This window comes from Alligator mississippiensis, chromosome 10 (genome assembly GCF_030867095.1).
Source record: "Alligator mississippiensis isolate rAllMis1 chromosome 10, rAllMis1, whole genome shotgun sequence".
NCBI classification, from domain to species: Eukaryota; Metazoa; Chordata; order Crocodylia; family Alligatoridae; genus Alligator; species Alligator mississippiensis.
Genome location: NC_081833.1, coordinates 72379136 through 72403064, shown reverse-complemented (window position 1 = coordinate 72403064; position 23929 = coordinate 72379136). Strand labels below are relative to the sequence as shown.

The 23929-nt window shown below is 47.3% G+C and overlaps 1 protein-coding gene across 5 annotated transcripts; it reads right to left on the bottom strand.

Moving 5' to 3' along the window:
* Window positions 1–416: 416 nt before the first annotated feature.
* On the bottom strand, window positions 417–23881 carry KLHL36 (kelch like family member 36). 5 transcript variants are annotated; one of them, XM_019488239.2, is made up of 5 exons: window positions 23550–23881; window positions 16827–16908; window positions 12643–13716; window positions 11166–11323; window positions 417–7433 (listed from the first exon to the last, which is right to left on the bottom strand). In XM_019488239.2, the coding sequence occupies exons 2-5, from the start codon at window positions 16884–16886 to the stop codon at window positions 6878–6880; spliced, it is 1848 nt and encodes a 615-aa protein (XP_019343784.1). In that variant the 5' UTR covers window positions 16887–16908; window positions 23550–23881; the 3' UTR covers window positions 417–6877. The 5 variants fall into 5 exon arrangements, with proteins under 5 accessions (XP_019343784.1, XP_019343781.1, XP_019343783.1 ...); XM_019488236.2 differs by lacking the exon at window positions 23550–23881 and adding an exon at window positions 17300–17648; XM_019488238.2 differs by lacking the exon at window positions 23550–23881 and adding an exon at window positions 17381–17648.
* Between the last annotated feature and the right edge of the window lie 48 nt (window positions 23882–23929).

Below are 23929 nucleotides of genomic sequence, written 5' to 3'. Positions count from 1 at the left end.
AAAAGGCAGTTGAAGATAATTGCCTCCTTAGCTGTTGTACCGCTCAATGTTTCTTTTCTTTTCTTGCACTTTGTGGGTTGTGTGTACTTGCATTAAATAATCCACAGCAATGGCTACAAGTACAGTTCACATGCATTGCACTGTTACGCTCGAATCAAGGCACTTTCACCTTGTATCATTTTGATAGTTCAGATGATGAGCTCAGACTTGTACTCAGATATTTCATACTGGATTGCCTCACCCCTGCACTGAGTGGGAGAACCTAGTAGGTGTGCGAGACCTGTTGCAGGACAGAGACTGCATCAACGTGTACCTTTGAATAGGTAAACTCCATCCCCATCTCGGTAAACCTGCTTCCAAAGTGTGTTTTAGCCTGTCTGCTGAAACACCAAATGATTTGCAACAACAGAAAAAAATGCTTACAGACGCAAGGCACTTTAATGTGGAATAATTCAAGTTAACAAGCAAATCAATTCCAACTAACGACAAGTCAATTCTATCTCCTAAGGATGCTGGCGTCACTTTTATTCTACATTTCAATTCTCTATTAACTAATTCTTTTAGTTTGGCTGAAGTAAGATCATTGGAAAGTAGGGCTACAATGGGTCCTTATGAGTCATCTAATCCAGCCCCCTGGCTCAAGGCAGGATCATCCCTGACTAAAGCATCCCAGGCAAGCGTCCATCTAACCTGTTCTTGAAATGTTTTAATTCCTCCTCGTACTTTAGGTTTAGTTCATTCTCCACCATGTGCCGGAGTAGCATCTTTTAAAGATTTTCAGCCCCTCAACGAACCTTTTGGTCTGTCACACCTCTGAATTCCTTTCATTATTTTGTTGCTTGGCATTGAGCCCAAAACTCTCCTGGCATCACTCACTAACACACTGATATTATTTCCATGAATCTTTAGTACATCAGTGAAAACTGTCTGACCCCCCTCTGCACTTCTTTATAACCTAGACAGACCCGACTTCAAACAGAAGGGCTTCCTTTTCCTTCACTCCTTTCTCCTCCTTTCAAAACAAACAGTAGTTCACACAGTTGCTTAATTTTTCCTCGGGGTGTTTCAAGGCATATTTATTAGCACTATAAAAGCTACCAACATGTTAACACCAGGGTGTGTATGGGAGGGAATGAGACAGTTTTTGATAGTCTGTTTGCATAATACGATACTTGAATTTGGGATCTAATTTTGAATTAGATCCCTTTTCAAAAGAAGAGGGACACGGTTTCGCTACCCCCATTTCTGGAAGTCAAGGAACAAACTAACACAAGGAGAAATAGGATCTTCTTAGCATATAGTAACTATCCTGGGGTTGCAGTGACAGGGCATCTGCAGAGCCTTCATCTTCCCTGCTTTTACCCATGGGTGAAAGCATCCTATTGGTATTTTGGAGATTGCTTCTTGTGGCTAAGTGCAGACAATCAAAAAGCCCGAGGGTGAATTGATTCAATCTTCTCAGGTTAGCCTAAACTATCGACTGAACCAATAAGTAAGTGAGCAGACATCCACTTTTGATTCCAGAATGCAGTGGCCGAGGCCAGAAGCCGGGGGGCGAGACAGAAGTTACACATAAACCAGTTTAAGTCATCAGAAACTGGCTCGAACCTGTAACATAACTGAAGTTTAGTGCACCTAAACCAGTTTCAAAATGACTGAAACTGGTTTAAGATAAACCTGGTTGAATGTAGTATCAGATTTAACTGATTTAGGTCAAACCAGTTTATGAAACTTCTGTCCCAGACTCCTTCCTAGCTCAAGTTAAATCACAGTCCGCCAGCATCCCAGGATGCTTTGCAGCCCTGGGCTGGGCTGAGCTATTTGAGCAGAGCAGGGTTCACCCCGCCCCTCTGCTCCCTAGCTGGAGCAGTGATGGCTGGCTGACAAGGGGGTGGGGGTAGGAAATCTGGCTGGGTTCCTGCCTGGGGGTGGTGGCAACCCCTGCCAGACTTTTCCTGCTGGAGCAGAGGGGGTGGGGGTGTGGGCAGACAGGGTCAGGCAGAGGGGAGGAAGAGGGATTTAAACCCCCTCTCCCACCTGCATGGGACCCCAGCCAGGGTCTGCTTGGGAGGGGGCCAGCAGACCAGCAGGGCCCACCCCTTCCCATCTCTGGCAGACACTGGAGCAAGCAGTTGATAAGGGGTGGGGGCATAATTCCCCTCAGTGACCCCAGGCCAAGGGGGAGGTGGAAGAGACTGGGGAACCAGGGCTGGAAGGACTGGTTCCCCGCCACTGGTGAGAACAGAGCCAACCCTGCAGGACCAGACTGGGAGATGGGAGGTGTTGGCAAAGACCTGGCACAATCATCACATGTATGTGCTGGAGCCAGAGCTAAGGGAACAGGAGAGGGTCCCAGACTACTTGGGCTAGTGTGACTAAAGAAAGTAGAGAACTACATTTACATTATAAAGCAGAACCTGTAAAAGGTGGGAGACTGGAATACCTAAGCTGAGACAAATCGCACCAAATTCAATGCCACTACCTTTTTCCCCACCCACCCTTCCTTCGAGCGGGTGGGGCAGAAGCCTGGCAGCCATTGCCACCCCACCCAGGCAGACTCAGGCTGGGGCCCCGTGAGGGATTTAAACCCCCTCCCTCCAGCGTGCTAGCCCCGGGCTGGGGCCTGGCCGTGTCCGCTTCACTCCAGCAGGGAGGGGGAAAAAGCCTTGGAGCTCCAGTCCCTGCCCTTTGGCAGCTGCTGGCAAGCTTGGAGGCATGCTCTACCACCCCCGGCTTCTGGTCTGGGCCACTGCAGGCATGTGGCTGCATTTCCTGAATCAAAAGTGAACGTTTGTTCACTTGCTTCTCAGTTTAATCTCTACATTTTAGACTAACCTGCAAAGACTGAATAGATTTAGCCTCAGGCTTTTTGAATCTCTCTACTTAGCCTTGGAGCAGACATCTTGGGCCAAGGTTAGCCCACCCACCTTGCAAGGGGAGGTTTGAGGGGCAGGGTGGAGGTTTGCAAAGCATCCTGGGATGCTGGAGGACTGCGAGTTAACTTGAATCTGGAGGGGATCTGGGACAGAAGTTCAATACACTGATTTAACCTCAGTTAAGTCTCATGCAACATCCACTCAGCTTTATCTTAAACTGGTTTTAGCCATTTTGAAAGCAGTTTATGCGCACTGAATGTCTTGTTGTGTGACAGATTTGAACCGGTTTCTGATCCTTTACACCAGTTTGTGTGTAATTTCTGTCCCTAGCTTGTAGCTGTGACTAAGGGCTAGAAGTGATAATTTGGCGAGACCTATTCATTGACTGCCACCACATGCAACAACACCTGGAAGAGCATTTATGCAAAGTTCCCAGGACATTAGTCTTAAACCAAAATATTTCAGAAGGGAGAAGCCGTGCTTGCAGTTCACTTTGAAGTGAGTAGTAATCCTGCTAATACAGAGTGAAAGATTAAATCAGACTATTTCAATAAGTAGCTGCCCTGGTGCATTAACGCATCAGCATAATAATGTGCCAACAATTACCCTGGTAACCTGGCATCCAGTGCAATGGGGATCTGATTCTCATTTATGCTCTATTGCTGCAGTAGTAGTAGTTGGATGTAAATTATTTTTGGCAATAATTCATAAGATATCATAAAATGCTCTGTAATAAAACCAGCTTGCCCATTTCCTGGTGAATGATAGCAGCCTTTAACTACCCTAAGGGGTGTTCCTAAAAGGATGGAGCTGGACTGTTCTCAGTGGTGACAGATGACAGAACAAGGAGCAATGGTCTTAAGCTGCAACCAGGGAAGTTGAGGTTGGATATTAGGCAAAACTTTCTCGCTAAGAGGGTAGTGAAGCACTGAAACAGGTTACCCAGATAGGTGGTGGAGTCTCCATCCTTGGAGGTTTTTAAGGCCTGGCTCAACCAAGCCCTGGCTGGGATGATGTGCCTGGGGCTGGTCCATCTTTGAGCAGGGGGTTGACTGGATGTGACCTCCGGAGGTCCCTCCAACCCTAATTTGCTATGATTCTGGTGATCCTTCGCTCCGGTTAGTGAAGGTAAATACCTTCAACCAGGTGAGATTTTAGTCCTGTGAACCCACAAAAGACTTGAAAAATCAACTAAAGGAGGAACTAACCACACAAGGAAGAATACAATCTGGTACTCTGAACATAATCTGGATTCTTGTTTTTTTCAAGTTTTAAACACATCAAGAACATAACATATGAGCATGTTTAAGTAAAACAGGCAAAAATACAGTGACAAGCAGTCAATAAGAGAAACAAAGAAGTGTCTTAGGATGTTTGTGGTGTATTTACACATGAAACTTTGCCAAAAAAGGGGAAAAGAGGAGTTAACACAAGCAAAATGTCAGATACGTAAACCTGCTACTCACTCAATTTGTTATCCTTTAAACAGTCTAGCATTTTCCTTAGGAGCAATGAAAAAAACCCAAATATTACTTCATGCAACGTAGCAATATTTGTAAAAACAGAATTCCAGCACATGAAGAACTTTAACTCGTTCAATTTAGTAATCATTTTTTTAAACAAAAAGACACTCAAAATATCCCAAGGAGTTTTTAAGATACATGCCCTGAAACAGTTTTCTTTAACCCTTTCATGTCATTAGGCATTACGTTTCTTTTTTGCATGCTGGCTACTCACAAAATCTACCTTTTTAGGCGAAGGAGCTCTTCATATATCTTAAAGAGATCTCTCAATTGTTCCAAATGATGTGGAAAATGAATCGTTTTTAAAGTGCAAAAAAAAAAGTCAGAAGAGCTTTCCAGTGAATAAGGTAAATATACGGGAGTAGGATAAAGCAGACAGGGCATCAGTTGTACGTGGGACACCAGGAAAAAGGCAGATCCGAAATACAGGGTTATGTTGCACAAAGAGATATACGGGCGGAGGGAGACTGGGAAGCAATTGGAGGGTGGGGAATGCATCAATAGCGCCCAGCAGAACTTTAGACCGAGGCTCTTGAAACCACCAATACTGACAATAAAGAACATTTATTATCACATCTGACCAGCTAAACTGCCAGTAAAGAGGCCTCACAATAGTCTCAATTATAGCCCTGACTGCCTGACAAGACTGCGAATGCAAATGCCGCTTGACCAGCCACATCGCACCCCAACTTACTACGTAAAACCTGAAAGAGCCACCAAAAGACGATCCCTGACAACAACGACAGGGCCGCAACGACAGAGCTGCAACTTCAAAAGACTAAGTAACATCATATGGCAAACTAGCGACTAGGTATTAGCAAAATGTGTTATCAAAAAGTACAAAAGGTTCCAAAATTTTCTAAAAATCACTGTGTGTTCGGATTAGAAATCGTAACCCGTGGCATGGCATTATTTTAGCAATCGCAGGGGCTGAATCCAATTGCTGGTGTTGAACTTCTTGCAAACCTGTCAAAAACACAAGGTAGGTTTGTAACCTGCTTTAGGGTGAACAATCACAAGCTGGCCAGACAGCTGGTGACCTTGAAGCCTCCAGCAGACGTTTCATTGTATCCTCCAGACACAATGCCATTTCAATCAAAATCTCTTTGCTTTGGTGGGCATAAAGGTCACTTCTTCCAATGCCATTCTAAAATGCATTTCTTCCTCCACTTGAATCACATGTGTCCCAGATGGAGTCCTGGCTTGGACTCTTCTTAGGACACAAGAAGCGCATCTCAAATTTAACTTTAAAAGGGTTAAAACAGCAGGAAAACAAGGCAATTTGAGCATGAGTAAAAACCCAAGTTGTGTTGTCTTTACTGCTGTTTTAACCAAAGTCTGCTCACTTGGAGTTGCCAGTCACATTAAAAACACGTTTGGGTGAGAGAGAGATGGCAATATAGACATACTGCACATGATCCCCTTATGCCGGTCAGCAAAACCCATGCTGAACGCAACAGTTCCCACCCCTTGCAAACCTGTCTCTTCATGCCATTGCCCTTGGTGAGACAGGGTCGTGGAGAGATTTCCACTTTGTCTCAAGTTCACTTTGACCTTTCAGATTTCAACAAAGCCCCAAAGCCCACGGTGAAGTTTTTCCACTCCAACTGCTTTGAAACAAGCACCAAGTTATGTGGCTTCTTCCCAAACTCAGGTTCAAAGAAAGATTTAAAGACACAACCAAAAGTAGATGAAACCAAGAAAACCAAAAGTTATTATTGGCTTTTGTTGCACAAGGTTTGTGAATTCCAGCAGTGACTTTAGGGTTACATTGCATCTCCTGGATCATACAGATCACTGCACCAGGGCAAAAAACCTGAACCCACGTCACCTATACAGCCATGTCTGCTACATCACTGATCAGACCATCCACTCGTTGGTCATTTAATTATAGTCTCTCAAATTTAAGGGTACAGTAGAGTTAGACACTCATCAAGTTGCCTTGGTATTCACTTCTACCTTCACTAGTAAACCTCAGGCCAGAAATCTCATACTAATAATTTAGAACATACTGCAAATGATATTTCATGAAGAAAAATATATAAATAAACCAGGATTTACACCAAACTTCAAGATCTGGATCAGTTTTCAGTAGCAATTCTTTCTATACTTCTCTGTATTGTAACATCAAAGAGAATACTTAGTCCTCTTTTCCTCTCCACCACTTAATTTTCTAGGCCAATTGTTGTACAGCCTTTTTACTTTTAATATTAGAAGTGTGGAAATGCCAAGAACCACAAAAGTTAACAAACTACATCTAAATATACAGTGGGGTGGCAGAACTTCCTTTGCTACCCCACTGCCATAGGTACTTTCGTCCGTCAAATGATCCTTAACCAAAATGTCCGTCTGCACATTTTCCAAGGTTTCAGAAGTTTTTCTTTCTTCCGTAAAAAATAAAAATCAAAATTAGAAAGAGATGATTAAATACAAGGTTCCTCTGGAATCTGCCTGCAAAGGGGGGTTATCCACGGGTAGTCATCTCCCTCGATCTGAATACTTCTTTGTTTTTGTCTTTTTCTTTTTGTCCTCTGTTTTGGGTTTCAGTGCACAGACGCAGGCAGATACCCCAGCGATTGCTTTGGGAAGGTCAGTTCCTTTGTACCACTTGTTCTTTTCCTTGTCATACACCTGGACAGCTTTGGAGAAGACTGTATCTTCCCAGCTGTAGCCTCCCAGAATATAAATCTTGCCTTCCCAAACGGCCACTCCAGACTCACTGTTGGCTTGCAGCAAGGGAGAGACTCTGGTCCACTGGTTACACTGCGGGCTGTAAGACTCCACACTCAGGATGTCAAAGCGTGCCATAGTTTCAATGTTGTCATCGCTGCCACCGATAGAGTAGATACTGTCCTCCAAGGTGCACATACTATGCCACCCCCGAGCTGTGATCATTGGCCTTTTTTCCTCCCAGACATCCGTACGATAATCATAGCAGAGCAGGTTTTTTCGGTAGGGACCGATCTGATAGTCATGACCTCCCGAGATATAAACAAATTCCTTGTAGACGGTGCCAGCATGACCATAGGTAAACCTAGAAGAGGCAAACAACAGTAAAAAACCATAGGTTTTATGATTTTGGTCAAGCAGCGCCAATATTTAGTAATGAACATTCCTGGTCTTTATGGAGTGAAACCCAAACAGAGACCTTGTGGTTCTTTACTATTTATTTTTTTGATTAAGGAGTGATTAAAAAGTTATTTCTATTTTAAATAAGTCTCAATGAGGGTTGTCTGGAAAACAGGGTTGTCCTACTTCCCCAACAACAGAAAAAGGCTCTAGAGAAAAGCGTAAATTCTCCCACCTGCTATTATTAAATGTTGTGTCCATCACAAGACTCCCAAGAAAGAAAAATAAACCATTTTAAACAAAGAGAGATTTGCTAAGTAACGAGTCGTTACCGATGGAGTGTCTGCGTTTCCCTTGGCTTCCAGCAGGTGCCGCTTAAATGCGCAGAAAACGTAGCCTATATCAGGGGTCGGCAACATTTTTGGGTGGAGTGCCCCAAACCCCTGCAATCTTGACTTGTAAGATGTTGGCACGCGGCAGGGGAGCTGTGAGGGGCCCAGTCCTTGTGGCAGTGCAGCCCCGGCCCCTTCCCTGCCGTCCGCCTCGAGGCACACATGCACCGTCTGCCAGCAGTGAGTCAGACTGGGGCTCTCGGGACCCCAGTGCAGCTGCTTGCAGCCTCTTGGCTGCCACCCCAATCCAGCCCAGGCTCTGGGCAGGCCCCTGCTGCCCACCACGGAGCCCAGCCTGTTTGCAGCAGGTGGTAGGAGGCTGCAAGCCGCTGCACCGTGGTCCATGGAGCCCTGGCTCGGCTTGTTGCCGGAGACAGGTGCACGCACGCCTCGAGGTGGACAGCAGGAAAGGAGCCAGGGCTGCACTGCCACAACAAGGATCGGTCCCTTTGCAGCTCCCCCACTGTCCATCCCAACGCGTGCGTGCCAAGCACAATGCCTTCACGTGCCATGTGCTGGCATGTGTGCTGGGGTTGCCTACCCTTGTCCTATATACATTTTGGATTGGTGAAGATGAGCTGTAGCAAAGTAAGTATAATTCACTGGCTGGGGGTAGGATTTTCAAAATTCCCCTCAATTTCAATAGAAATTGGTCCAGGGCCGAGTGCGTTTGAAAACCCCACTATGTATCCGTATACCAGAGACCTTTCTTATGCTGGATCAGGTATCATCAACATTCACAGAGAATCAGCTCCACGGCACCTGGCGTGTCCCTAGCACTTTCCCCTTTGTAGAAAGGGAGCTCAGACAGAGGCAGAATCTTCTCCCATCTAGAATAAGCACCTGCCTCTGCAAATTATAACTGTAATTTTTCTTGGAAGATATTATGCTAGTTTGAGGCAACCAGAGACATCACAAATGCTCTCCCCAAAACTCCCGAGTGCGGAGTTTAAAACTGTTTCTCTTCTTGGAGAATCTAGGCCACATCTACGCCAGACAAACCACTGTAAAAGACGCCCGTCTTCCTCACTTCTAAATGAGTTCCTGTGAACCGCAGCTGTGAACTGACAAAACACTTATATCACCTGTGTGCACATATGAATGCACCTATCCCACAGTAAGTGAAGCTATAAGGAGGTAGCTTACACCAAAATTGCTAAATTACCGGTCTACCTTCCCCCTACTGTGGGATAGAGGACACAGAAAGCTGTTAAAATAGATCAGTTTGAAACACAGTAAGCCTCCCCTCATTTTCAATTCATGCAACTGTTTCATAATTAAATAACTGGGTTTTTAAAAATTAAATTCAAACAGTGGATTAAAAAAAAAAACAACACACAAAGATCTTCCCCAAAGATGGTTGCAAGTGGCAGATTATCAGAAATCTCTCCCACTTCTCCCTAAAAAAGATATTCTATGCATGCATAAAGTAAATGTATTTAGCGTCTGCTTCAGAAGCAATTCATTCATTCTTTTGTCCTCCGCTCTTGCCACATTAAGTATTTATTATTTCTAGAAGTTCTGTCGCAGCAGAGATTTTAACTAAAAAACACTTCCTGTCTATCAGAAAACAGATTGCCATAAAGGAATTTACAGAGATCCTATGATGAGCTTCCTCTTTCCTGCCCTTTCAAGTCTAACACGTTACTGGACAGCAAAGACACAGAGAGCTGGTAAAAAAAAAGTCAGTGTAGTGCACCGTACTTCCCACACAGTGACCGCGCCGGCAGAGATCGCTCCTATTTTTGCAATAAGGACATCAAGACAAATGCTTCTTGGGGCTGCCATTTTAGCTTTCGGCCGTGAGGTTTTAACAGTTTTAGGGCCTAACCCCTGTAGCAAGCAAAAGCAGATTAAAATAATTTAGCCCCAACTCATTTTAGTCCAGGCTCAGGACCTGCTGTGGACATAAAAGCAATGCAAATTATTTGCCCTGCAAAGATTCGCTCTCAACCACAGACACAGCAAACCCACTACCTTATCTTTGACCACATCTACGTTCCAAGCATTCTTGGAGGGGGGGGAAAAAGTAGCGAACCACAGTTACCCTACAAGGAAAATACCTTGGAGGGAAGTGAAGACATCCTTTATTCCAGAAGCATACAAGCTCCAATGACCAGGCAGCCCCCTAACAAGTTTTCCAAATAAAAGTGATCTGTCTCTGACATTGAGAAGGAGGCAGAAAGGTCACTGAGACAAAGTGCAGACCACTAGACTACTATCCCACTTGAAGGAGGAGGCTGAAGCATGCTCAGGACGTGGGTTGTGGTCACCGAGCACCCAGATGATCCCCAAAGCCTCAGAAGACACTTAAAACTCTGTATGAGGAGGGTCATTATCCATAAGACTAGTGCGTGATTTTCCAAACATTTGTATGGCAGTTCGGTTCTTTGCTGTCTTCGGCATATTGCAATATCTGCCTTCTAACGTGTACTGGTGAGCATACTGACATTAGAAGGCGTGACAAGACTCCCCTTCCTCCCTGTCCAATTAAGCAGAGAGGGATACAAAAAAAAATAAAATAAAATCAAACAAATGAACTCAGCCATATACAGAGCATGCTAGGGAATATGGAAACTTTTAATCTCAGCTGCCAGATCTGCTTGCATGTACATCAGAATATGTACGCAGCTAGCTCCCCTGGAGTGCTCTGGGCCAAAGCCCAGTTGCTGGTCTGAGCCAAGGTTGCTCAAAATAGAATTGGACAAAGGAAGCCTCTGCCATGTATGCCCTTGCTAGCTGCCTATGTCTCTGCAGTTTGTCAGCTCAGAGGATAAAAATATACCATGAATCTCCCTTCAAGACTGTCTGAAGGGTCTTGTCAATGATGTCACCCAGGAACAAGAGGGCAAGCCTCATTGCTGAAGTCACAGGTTTCAGGGCATCCTGCTCAGACAGTGAAACTCAAAAGAGTCTCATGCGCTATCACAACACCTGCAAATGATACGCAGGTAGACTAGCGGAAGCCCATCATCGACGAAGGATCGACATCCACATCTAGATGTCAGCTCAGGAAGCAAGTACAATTTAAGGGTTCATCCTCTAAACCAGAAAAACTGATTTTTAACTTAATCATACAACACGCAGGCCCAAGCTACCTAATGGATCTGTTACCTTAGGGTGGAGACTGGTTGAGATCAGTGGGATTGTTTTCACACTACCTAGAAAGGAGAGTTGCTCAAATACCATGAACTGGGAATATTCCTCCTCCTCATTTCCAGGATCCCGATTGAATGGCCAGGCCACATTGGTTCTCAGAGCATCCCTCTCTCTACAGAACAGGTTTCTGAACAGATTGCTGTTACCTTGGCAAGCCTGCTATATAAGACCACGCGTCTTTTTGTGGGCTATAAGTCTCCACTGAAGAAAGTGCCCCGTTCTCATTTCTTCCACCAACAGCTATCAGCATGTCTGTAATGGCTCCCAGGTAGAAGTCGACTCGACGCTGTCTCATGGAGGCAACCTGCAGAAAAGCACAGAGCATCGACATCCTCAAGGGCTTGTCTAGACTACAGACCCCTGCTGCTACAGTCCTGTTGTCACAGCTCTTTCTACCACTTCCCTAAAACACATAAGCTAGGCTGATAAAAGCATTCTTCTGCTGGCAGGACGGTATCTGTGCCAAATACTTTGCTGACATATCATTTTCAGCTGGAGGGTATAATCTTCTCGCACTTCAGCAAAGCTTGGCTCATTCAGTCTAACTAGATTGGGTGCATGTTCATTATGGTTAAGAATATTTGATCTCTCGCAAATAAAACAGCCTTCCTTCTCGAGCATACGAATAATCTTGCATCCGTGCAATGAAAGTCTGTTCTACATTAAATCGTGTGTCAGCACTGGAATTAAAGGTCAGAGACAATGGAAAGCATGCATGAGACAAAACACTCTATGCTCTGGCAGTACATAAATCCCTTTGTAGTACTACATGTGTACAGGGATACTCTGAAAGACTCAAAAATTGAACCACCAGAAGTTGTCAAGGCACTAGGGGCATTTATACACACGCTCCAGGAGTGTGTGTGTGTGTGTGGGGGGGGGGGGGGTGTTAATTAGAGCAACTCTGAGAGTCGCTCTAATCAAAAGCATCTGCAACATCTCGTGTATCCATGTCCTTGGGCTTAAAAATGGTGGCAGGGGTGCTTTAACTAAAGCTTGTCCAACGAGCTTTAGTTAAAGTGTCCCTGCCGCCATTTTAAAGCACAGGTAAGCTGATACACAAGACACTAGCAAATGCTGGAGCATGGCAATTACCCCACTCCAGCAGACTCGATTAATCAAGGCTGCTCCACCAAGCTGTAATTACAGAGCATCGGAGCAGCCTCACTGCTCGGGTACAGGCACCCGAAGACAGAAGATCAGTCCACAGTGTAACATCAGCTGAACATTACACATGTCCTGTCCTACCGGGGCTCTGACTTGGGAGGCAAATTAGCTCATAGATGTTGCTTTTTGCACTGCATTTTGGACCAAAGTATTTAGTCACTCAAAGCTGAAGACAGGCGCCACGCTGGATTTTCAGAATGGCTGCCTAGCTCCCAATAAGAGTTGAAAACCTGGCTCCTCAACACTGATTTTTTTTTTTTTTACAAATGGCATAGTTTTTCATCACTTGTGCAATCGAGCATTTAAGCTATGTATAGTTGACCGCTTTAAATTTTTAAGCATAAATAGGTCCTCATATGCAAGTAAGCATGATGAGCATTCTCCTTCCACTGCCAAAGAGGGAAGCAAATAACCATTAAGGACTTTGAAAAAGATGTAATACAGCTCAAGTCTCACCTTTATCCACTGGTTACAGCGGGGATCATACCTATATAGAAGATTTGAAGCTGCATCCCCTCCGTTGTCTCTGGAGAAGCTGCCTCCAGCTATGAAGATGAAACCTCCCAGCACCGCAACACAGTGATGACTTCGCCTGGCTGGGAGCGGTGTTTCTGCTACCCACTGCCCCTTTTTGGTGTCCAAGAAACAAGTATCGTCACTCAGCTCCAAGCACCGCTCTGAAACCTCGCCACCCACAAACAGGAGCCTCTCTTCACTGGTACGCAGAGCCGTCCGCTTGTTCTGAAGCACCGGCTGGGCCGTGACGTTATTGTGGTAGTTCACTGCTTCTTCTATGAACCCCTCGCAGTTGGCTTCCTTTGGGAGAAGAGAGCAGACAGCGGGCTTGACTCGGTGAAGGAGGTCACTCTTGGGTATCAATGGGAAATGGATATTGTCCAGGACTTGATGAGCTTCATTTTCCCTTTCTGGGTACTGTGTCAGCCACTGCAAGGCAGCCTGCAGCAAATCGTGCTCGCACTCCTGCTGCACATTGCTGCTGTCCAGGTACTGGCAGAGCTTTTGGATGGAAACGTTCTGCAAGAAGTCTGGTGTGAAAGAGAGCGTGCCGAAGTTTTGCAGGATGAACGAGTCAATGTAGGAGTCCAGGCGTTTCAGGTTGTAGATCGAAGCCAGCTCCTGCAGGTACAGATAGTTCTCCTCGCTGACTTCGTTCTCGAGATACTCACAACAGAAGTCAACCACTTTCCAGATCTGCAGCAGATGGGCCGTCTCCAGCACGTAGTCGATATTCCCGCCATCTAAGGACAGCTCGCTGCCATAGAGAAAATCCACCACGGCTTTGAGACCAATGTAAGAGGCTCCAAACAGTTCGACCTCTTTCTGATAGGCCTCCCGCATGCCAATGGTGAACATAGAGTTGAAGTAGTCGCTGCAAACGGCCAGGAGATTGCGGTGGGCAGGAACTCGCTGCTCTTCCACTACCAGAACAATATCACAGAAGAGGCCGCGGTGTCTCTGCTCATTCAGGCTTTGAAGCACCAGATTGGAGTGGTCAGCCCATCGGTACACCTGAAATAGAGGAACAATATCAGACGGCTGTTCTCTTCAGTAGACCGGCTCACAGAAAGCAAGGCACTCTCTCTTGTGAAAGGTGAGAAAAAGCACATTTTTACTCTGCATTCATGACAGATCCCAATTTGCAGTAGCTCAGTCTGGCATCCAACCAAGCATTTCAAGTACAACCTTCTTGCCCTCGCTGACAAGGAACTACCTAACTCGTTGCATGTTACTGTTCATCACTGCTATCATTTCCTCCTACCTCCCTGCAGCCTCTTCTTATATGGAGGGCTTGGGAATGGAAAAAAAGGGAAGGGGAACTCAGAAGCAGCCTATCTTTGAGACTTCAACTCTGGCATGTAAATCCCCTCTAGGAAATATAACACAAGTTGCTAAAGGTAGGAAACATCAGGCCTCACTTGGAAACCCAGGGCTAAGCACACACTCAAGACAAAGGCCCGGATTCGATAACATGCAGCGACAGATCCCTGCACCGTGCAGGGCTCTGCTGACTTCATGGCAGGATCTTTCAAACAGAGTCCTATGTAGATGTGACAAATTCAGGCAGATTAAGTAGACGGCAACTATGACAAACCAATGGGATTTTCTCTCGCTGACAAAGGTGGTTGGGTTTTTTTCAAAGCGACATCATTTAATCTGCATGTCAGAACATATGTTATACACTGCAACGTACAAATAGTGGAATTACACGGATATAATCCCACAAAGCACAAATTAATACTTTGTGAATCTGCCAAGCTTTGCCGGCACTTTTCTCCATGCATGATCTTACCTTTGTGATTGAGGCAAAATAAGAGGTGAGAGGGAAACAGTTTGGGCCTTGCCCCCTTGGAAAAAGCTTTACCAGTTATAGTCATACTTTTTCCAGGTGATCACCCTTACTCTGATATCCCAGTATTCTCTTTTTATTTTAGTTGAACAAGTTATTTCCTGGGCAAAATAAGCTACACTGAACACCCCCCACACACACACTTTTCTACTGGAATAAGGCGGTCCACATGGGCCAGCAAAGGGGAAGGTTATACCAATATAGCCATAATGGCTTGAATTTGCACTGCTAGTTATATCTTCCCAAAAATCTTTCCCTCCCACAAAGACAGAGTTTTAGTTTGAATTCTTTGAAGCAAGAACGAAGCGCTTATTCAGTAGCAGAAGGCTCTTATCTCAAAGCAGGGCCTGTAACTACCACCGTGACAAACATCTGAAGAGGATCGTAAGGCATTCAAATGTTCTCCGCGGGCTCCAAGGCGAGTTGCGCCTGGCACAGAATGCATTTAAAACTCGTGTTACCTCTATTTCTTCCTTTCAACCACATTATTCGATGTCATAAATAACTCCAAATGAAGGAGGAGTATGCAATGACAACGTGCTACATGGAGCCTCTAAAAGGCAAACCAGTAACTTTAGGGCGGCTCACCTTCCTTTTTAGAGGACGAGCAGATTTATAGCATCATATTCTGAATCTCTTTATTCAAAGTTATTGGATTCAACCAAAAAACACCCATCCTCTCCTCTCTGAAACGGGCTGATTAGTGCTCTCGCAAATGCTTTAATGCCGTTCTTTGCGCATAACGAGATCACAGCTGACTTTACACGTTACCAAAGGCCCTTATGGACTAAATCCCGAATACAACTGTTGATGACAAGTTGTATTCCCAGCTCCTTGTCCCTGTGGGGAAGTGCTCCCCCTTCACAACAGAGCATTAAATGAGCACGTGTGACGTTACAGAGCAATGCTTCAGAACAGATTAACACGCTCCATCCACTTACCAAGTCATTTGTTCATTCTCACATCATTGAGAAAAAATGAGCCCAGTAACTGCAAATTTCAAGACCGAGACACATTTCATATGAAAAACAAACAGTTTCCCCACGTTTATTCTGTACGCAAGGTTTAAAATTAACTAATGAGAGAGTCCGAGGTTAACAGTAACAGCAGCTGTATAAGCACAAAAAGAACAACCCCAAAACAATGCTGTCAAGATTATTAATTTTTAAAGGGATGAATTATTAAAATGCTAGGGCAGAGAGACCACATTACTTTAAAAATGCATTATTTTAAATAAGTCCTCTGCTTCTATCTTAATATGTATTATTACAGCCAACAAAATCCTGAACGTCTCATTTATTTAATGGGTCATTAATGAAGTGTCTTTGATCCTTAATGAAGCAAAAAAAGTGGTGAGGCTTTCCTGCTTTGAAGAACACACTGAGCCACACTACGGAGCCAGAGGCTTTCTGGCTCTTTTGCACTAGCAGAGTCAGGACACGCGGATTGTAGGTACCGCAGAGCCATGTTTAAATACCAATCAAAGCAGCAAACACACCGCAAAACAAAAGCCTTTTTTCCCCCCAAACTAAAGTAATAAAACTATTGACTTCAGGGTTTTAGAAAACATAGGCCTCACTTCTACAACAGCATATGTAGTGTGGATCCCTGCAGAATCCTAACTGAAGTCAACCGAACAGTGCATCGATGCAGGGATGCATCCGTGCCCCTGGTTCTTCAAATACCCTAAAAATAACTTCTAGCCATGTGGACAGTCCCACGGAGGTCGGCGGTTCTGCTCATGCATGCAAGCATTTGCAAAATCAGGGCTCTGCTTTTCTGGAAAAGCAAAAAACTCAGGTCTGAATCAACCAGAAATGATGTCTTTTAAAGGTTAGAAATTGGTGCATAAATTTAAAAGAAAGTGTAAGAGGTTAGAAATTGGTGCATAAATTTAAAAGAAAGTGTTAAAGGTTAGAAATTAGTATATAAACTTCCAAAAAACCCCAAATCTCCACTATTTGAGTTACCAGAGAATCCCAGGGCTGAGGAGCTACCCTGTTGTGATGGCACACTGGGTTTTTTCATGGTATGTACCTCTCTGAACAACAGCTAGTTTTCCAATTGCAATTCTTAAAATAAAGCTGCATTTGCATAAACTTTGAATGTACTTTATTAACCATAAACCTAGCAGCTAAATATCAACTCGTCTCTCTGCTGTTCTTCCCACTTAACTGGGGAGAGGGATGGGATCTCACCACTTATTTCATTTTTCCCAAGAGAAAGCACTGTTGGTTACAGGTTGCAGCGAGAGAGATTTAAGTTCACAAACCTTTGAGGATTCGCTTATTTTGTGCGGGCGAGAGATTCTAGTCTGTCGGGTTCCCTCCATTATTGCACGATTTGTGGTCTTTCTGGAAGAAAAAACAGAAAATAAATCACCCCGCTCTCCGCCTAAAATTAACTCCCTAACTACAGCCAACGGCCCTATAACGGAGAAGAACAACAGGGCTGCGGACACGTATCGATCCATTATTTCAAGCAGCTAAGGGGATGGAAATCGATTCCTTCACCCCCTCTACTAATCCCGCTGTGTCGTTGGCTATCCTTAGGGTTGTTGGCTAGCCTGTCGCCATCCCTCTTCAATCCGCGCCAACAGCATCAACGCCATCACAACTAGAGGAAGAGCGCCGACTGGTCTGTCCCGGCCGTACGCAGCCGGGGGACGGGGGAAAAGAGGAGATATTATTCTCAAACCTGAAACCCCCCCAAAAGACTCATTCTACTGCCCGTAAATTTACCCACAGGACAGGACGGAGGCGCTTAGCTCCGTGCACCTTCGTCCGACGGCATCGGGGGGGGTTGGACGCGGGCGCCCGGACTAACTTAAGTCTCCGGGCGGCGTCCGGATTCGTGTCTCGCGGGAGAGCCAGCACTGAGCCGCTCTGCCCGCCCTGTGCCATGAACACAAGGCAAAGCCCCCCCCTGGCACTGCTGGAGGGTTTCTCGACACAAGCTCGGACACAGCTCCGAGGACACCAGGGGCAGAGGGAGGGCGGCGGCGGGGCTCATCTCCGCGGCGCGGGGCGGGGGCGGGGGAGGCGCGCGGCTCCCACCCTGCGACCACCCTGTCGCGTCCCCGGGCCGCGCCGCCCACACTGCCCGGCAGGAAGCGCGGGCCAGGGGGTGGGGCCGGGGGCGGGGCCGCGAGCGAGGGGGCGGGGCAGCCCTGCAGGCGCCCGGAGGAGCGGGGGCTGCGGAGCCTCGGGATTGATCCGCTTCCCGCATCAGGGGGCAACCTTTGCAAGCGCCTGGGTTAGGGGTGGGGATCATTTAGGGTCGCCTCCTTCCTCCACACACCCAAAGCAGGGGCTGGGGGTCAGGGACACCCCTTGCAAGCATTTGGATTAGGGGTGGGGATCATTTAGGATCGCCCCCTTCCTTCACACACCCAAATCAGGAGCTGGGGGTTAGGGACAGCCTTTGCAAGCATCTAGATTAGGGACTGGGGATCATTTAGGGTCGCCTCCTTCCTTCACACACCCAAATCAGGGGCTGGGGGTTAGGGACAGCCCTTGCAAGCGCCTGGATTAGGGGTTGGGGATCATTTAGGGTCGCCCCCTTCCTTCACACACCCAAATCAGGGGCTGGGGGTCAGGGACACCCCTTGCAAGCATTTGGATTAGGGGCTGGGGATCATTTAGGGTCGCCTCCTTCCTCCACACACCCAAATCAGGGGCTGGGGGTTAGGGACACCCCTTGCAAGCAGCTAGATTAGGGACTGGGGATTATTTAGGGTCTCCTCCTTCCTTTACACACCCAAATCAGGGGCTGGGGGTTAGGGACAGCCTTTGCAAGCAGCTAGATTAGGGGCTGGGGATCATTTAGGGTCGCCCCCTTCCTTCACACACCCAAATCAGGGGCTGGGGGTTAGGGACAGCCTTTGCAAGCGCCTGGGTTAGGGGTGGGGATCATTTAGGGTCGCCTCCTTCCTTCACACACCCAAATCAGGGGCTGGGGGTCAGGGACACCCCTTGCAAGCATTTGGATTAGGGGTGGGGATCATTTAGGATCGCCCCCTTCCTTCACACACCCAAATCAGGAGCTGGGGGTTAGGGACAGCCCTTGCAAGCATCTAGATTAGGGACTGGGGATTATTTAGGGTCGCCTCCTTCCTTCACACACCCAAATCAGGGGCTGGGGGTTAGGGACAGCCTTTGCAAGCAGCTAGATTAGGGGCTGGGGATCATTTAGGATCGCCCCCTTCCTTCACACACCCAAATCAGGGGCTGGGGGTTAGGGACAGCCCTTGCAAGCGCCTGGATTAGGGGTTGGGGATCATTTAGGGTCGCCCCCTTCCTTCACACACCCAAATCAGGGGCTGGGGGTCAGGGACACCCCTTGCAAGCATTTGGATTAGGGGCTGGGGATCATTTAGGGTCGCCTCCTTCCTTCACACACCCAAATCAGGAGCTGGGGGTTAGGGACACCCCTTGCAAGCAGCTAGATTAGGGACTGGGGATTATTTAGGGTCGCCTCCTTCCTTCACACACCCAAATCAGGGGCTGGGGGTTAGGGACAGCCCTTGCAAGCATTTGGATTAGGGGCTGGGGATCATTTAGGGTCGCCCCCTTCTTTCACACACCCAAATCAGGGGCTGGGGGTCAGGGACAGCCCTTGCAAGCACCTAGATTAGGGACTGGGGATTATTTAGGGTCACCCCCTTCCTTCACATACCCAAATCAGGGGCTGGGGGTTAGGGACACCCCTTGCAGGCACCTGGATTAGGGGCTGAAAATCATGAGGGTCACTCCCTTCCTTCAAACACTCAGATTGGGGTCTGCAAAATCAAGGTCACCCCTTCAGGCACCTGGATTAGGGTTGGGGAACCATCAGGATTGCCCCCTTCCTTCAGGCACCTGGATCAGGGGCTGGGAGATCAGGGTCACGCCTTCAGGCACCCGGATCTGGGGCTGCAGTATGGGGGTCACCCCTTGCAGGCACCTGGGCTAGGGGCTAGAAGATCAGGGTCACCCCTTTAGGGTCAGGGAATCATCAGGATTGCCCCCTTCCTTCAGGCAGCTGGATCAGGGCCTGGAAATCACCAGGGTCACCCCTTCAGGCACCCAGATCAGGGTCTGGGAATCATCAGAATTGTCCCCTTCCTTCATGGGATCTGGATCAGGTCCTGGGAAATCATGCACTTGGATCAGGGGCTGGGGTATTAGGGTCTCCCCTTGCAGGCATTAGGGGCTAGGAGATCAGGGTCACCCCTGCAGGCACCTGGATCAGGGTTAGAGAATCATTAGGATCACCCCCTTCCTTCAGATACCCGGATCAGGGTCTGAGAAATCAAAGTTACCTCTTCGGGCACCTGGATGAGGGGCTGGAAATCATCAGGATCACCCCCTTCCTTCAGACACCTGGATCAGGGGCTGGGAGATCAGGGTAACCCCTTCAGGCACCTAGAAAGCCCTGGGGATTCCCATTAAAATGGGCTAGGGGTTTGTCCTGGCTTCGAGGCTCTTCTCCCCACTCCTGCTGATCACCTCTGGGTGAACAAGGCTGCAGGACTCCCCCAGTGCCATGCTCTGCCCAGCCCTCAGCCGCAGTGCAGGTCTCCAGGGCTTGGCTGCATGAGGGGCTGACGGTCTCCTGGCTTCGCTGGGCCCCGCATCTTGCAGGGTTGGGCCCTGGCAAAGAATCAACCTGCTGAGCCCTGGGGTGTCTGGAGACGGAGCCTGAGGGCCAGCCCGAGAAGAGCTGGAATAAGGCTTCAGGGCTTGGTGCCAGGTGGAGCCCAGCAAAGATCAACCCCTGCTGTCATAAGAGTCCTAAAGAAGTGGGGCTGGAAGGGACGTCCAGAGGCCGCCTCGTCCAACCTCCTGCCTGCCGCAGGCTCGTCCCTGTCCAAAGCATCCCGTACAATCCAACCTCTAAACTCTACATAAGACGATACTGTCGACCCTGACACAACACAGACCTCACACCCGAACCTGCCCCAGGTAAAGCAGGGGGACCACGGCAGCCTTCGTCCTGCTTCTGTGCTAAAGAGGATACGGTCCCTGCTATGGAGGAAAGCATCTCCCCTTCCCCTACCAATCTGACCAAGGGGTAAAATTCCTGATCCCAAATACAGCGTCGGTCTGACCCCGAGTGTAGGGGAAAGACCCTGTAGCCAGCAATCTCTGTCTTTGGTCCTAGCAGGAGCATTGGCACAGCCCCAATCCCCATCCCCAGCCTTGATCCTTTTGTCCTCCTGGAGGATTCCCATCTCATTAGCAACTTTCTGTATCAAATGACCAGTGGAACGGGTATGAAGAGCTGGAAGAGGAAGGTTAAGAACGAGGAGAAAGAGGGTGATGGATGAGCGGCGATGGCAAGAGATAATGTCCTTTAAGCCTGCAGTCTCCCATGACCCAAGAGGTCTGGGACCCCGAATAGAAATTGCTTTAAATGGCGAGCCTCATTCCTCTCTTCACTGGAGCCAGGGACCGCATCACAGTTCTGTGTCCTGGGGAAGACCCTCCTCCCCCGCTCTCCCGGATAGTTTCCGCAGCAGAGACCCGCTCCCCGGATTCCCCTTTAGGGATCGCTGTCAACAGGAGAGGGAGACCATGGAGAGCTAACAGCACTGGGAGCCTGTATCATCCTGCTAAGGAAATTCTGCGAAGTCCCTCGACTTCCCCACAGGCACCGCCTGAGCTCTGAGGGAAATCATGGCAAGGGCAAATTCTGCTGCAAATAATAAAAGGAAGGGGCCAAATCTCCTCTCATTTGCACAGAGGCAAATTTGGCCTCGGGTCGCTGAAGGCAACGAGGCAGATCATTTTCCCCACTCCAACATCACGCTCGTGTGGCTGAGAGCAATATTTAATCCTACATGCTCCTAAAAATAAACACCATTTTTAAACATACCTGGAGTATGAAGAGAAGGAAAAGACAATGAAGAGCGGGGAAGGAGCAAATGCATATCAGTGAAAATGCAGGATGCGGCCCTACGGTGAGGGCATGAGTGGCTGGGGCTTGCACACTGCTACGGACAGGGATTTAACCTGGATGGAAAAATGAACACCCCACATCCCGCTAAGATTTAGAGATCCTGGGTATATAGAGATCCCTTCCAGCTGTAGAAGATCACAAAAGGGGGGCTCCTTTGAATTGCAGTGGCTTGAGATTTGACCACACGTCTATTTTTTCCCTTCAAGTACAATGAGATCAAGCAGCATCCGCCTTTCCACAGTGTAACCTCGGGAACTGGGGTGAAGAGACAGGAACAAGGCCGCCAGCTGCAGATGGCATTATGGGAAGGATGGGAATGGCAGACTAAAAAACAGGCTACCAATGACCTGCTAACAAAGGAAAATGGCCATGAATCCTGAAATATATCTATATCTATATATATATATACACACATACACACACACACATATATATACACATATCCTGTGTGTGTATATGTGTAACCTGTATACATATAGATACACACATATACATATATATACCCTGTATACACACACACACACACACATATATATAGACCCCCCCATATACATACATATATCTATATCTATATATATGGCCAAGAACAAGGCCATATATATTACTAAAGAAGGAGGGAAATTTGCAATCATGCTGATGGCTGCAACCTACAAAACTGTTGGGTTTGATCCTCCCACATACTAAGCACCTTCCACTTTAATTGACTTTAATGGGAATGTCTCTCAATTCCTACTGCCTTTGATATCATGTGAATTGTGGCATTCCCTACTGTAATAAGCCAACGTAAGGCCCCCATGCTGCCAAAGACACTATGTCATCTCAGGAGTCTGCCTGCCTGGCACTGCTTACAGGGCCAGGGCTTTGAACTGCGTAGGGATAAGCCACATTTCATCATTAACGTGCAGGCTGGTGCTTTTCAGCAATTACTAAATAACTGCATGCTGGACTGGGGACTCCGACTGCTAAGACCACATCAGATGCAGCAGCCGATTTTGAAATGATGGGCATAATCAAAACTGATTTACGAACAAAGCCCTGTTCATTTTCAGGTAGAACGTGCTTTTTTCTTCATTTATTTTTTACCGCGTCTGTCTATTTTTTGGCAAAATTCAGTCGTTCACAATAGCCAGCTCCGTCTTTCAGAACTGGCGAGGTTCCAGTGTTATAGCCCAGCTTTCAGAACTGTGATCTTCTTCTCCCTTTGCATGCCAACCTCTGATTTTCAGGTAGGCTGGGACTCAGATATGCTTTTCCATGTGTGTAGGTGCAGAAATGCAGGTGCAGGTTTCAGTCTAAAGTGCTGAACTAGCACAATGCACTGACATTGCAGCTAAACTGTGTGATCTAATCGTTCCAATGGTTCATCCATACATTTAAGTCCATGTAGAGGGGTTTTCCCCACCTCTTCTGTAGAATACATAAGGTCATTTTTAATTCCTTCCCAGCATTGGCATAAACTCCTTTATTCTCTAGCCTTATAAGCAGTGAGTAACCTTAGTACCAACAATATATGCTGGGTTTTGTGCATGTGAGCATGAAATGAATGCTTTTAATTTTCAGCCCAACAGGGGGAGATAGCTGCATCTGAAACGGGCAAATCCGCACGCACACAGGCATGCACACACACACATGCACACACACACACACACAGCCTGAGGGACCGAGGAGCTGTCACTGCCCCAGTCACCCGTCAGGAAGCCCGAGTTTGAGACCTTGTGCAACCCCGCCGGGGGAAATGCGAGATCATCCCCACCCAGAGTCCATGATCTTTAGCATTCCTGCCTGGGGTAACGCTTTTTGGTGGCTTCCTTTCTTCCTATAGCCAGCTATTTGCATGCAGCACATTTATTTGACCCTTCTTTCTTTTCTTCTTCACTTGCATTAGCAAAAAATAAAATAAATAAAAAATGCCTCTATTTGTGTGAGCTTTTGTGGCATCTACCCTGTCCTCCTGTCTCTAAGGCTGCTTCCCTATGTAGCTGGCTCCCCACCTTTGGAAAATGCCCCATCTCTCCCCATTCAGGATACAACCTCTTTCTTTCAGGGCTCCTACCTGCACCAGAGAGCTCCTTGCCAGGTCTCCTCCTGTTCTGCTCCCTCCACATCTTCTGGAACCTCTTCTCCAACCAGAGGTGCTGGCAGGGATGCTTTCCTCTTGCACCGTGTTGTCCCCTGTCTCCTGATCCCTCGCTTTCCTGACTGTGTAATGCATCACTTTCTGCTCCAGCCAGTGTAGCGGCATGTACCCTTGCCTTCAAACCGGTCTACAAAAGACCACCTCGGCCATCAAGCCACTGGGGCCCACTGCAGATCCCTGGCAAGGATTTGGTTCGGTTTCATAGGCTTCCTGCATCCTCCAGCTAAAACCATGACATCATCACATTGAAATCCCAGTAATGCTTTGCAGAAGAGAATGGGGGGAGAAAAACCAAG

Coding starts and splice junctions, on each gene's coding strand:
- KLHL36 (XM_019488236.2), bottom strand. CDS start 17,457: ATGGCACAGGGCGGGCAGAGCGGCTCAGTGCTGGCTCTCCCGCGAGAC. Junction 16,909..17,299: donor AAGCGCCTCCGTCCTGTCCT/GTGGGTAAATTT, acceptor TTTTTCTTCCAG/AAAGACCACAAATCGTGCAA. Junction 7,434..11,165: donor TATATAGCAGGCTTGCCAAG/GTAACAGCAATC, acceptor TGCCTCTTCTAG/GTTTACCTATGGTCATGCTG.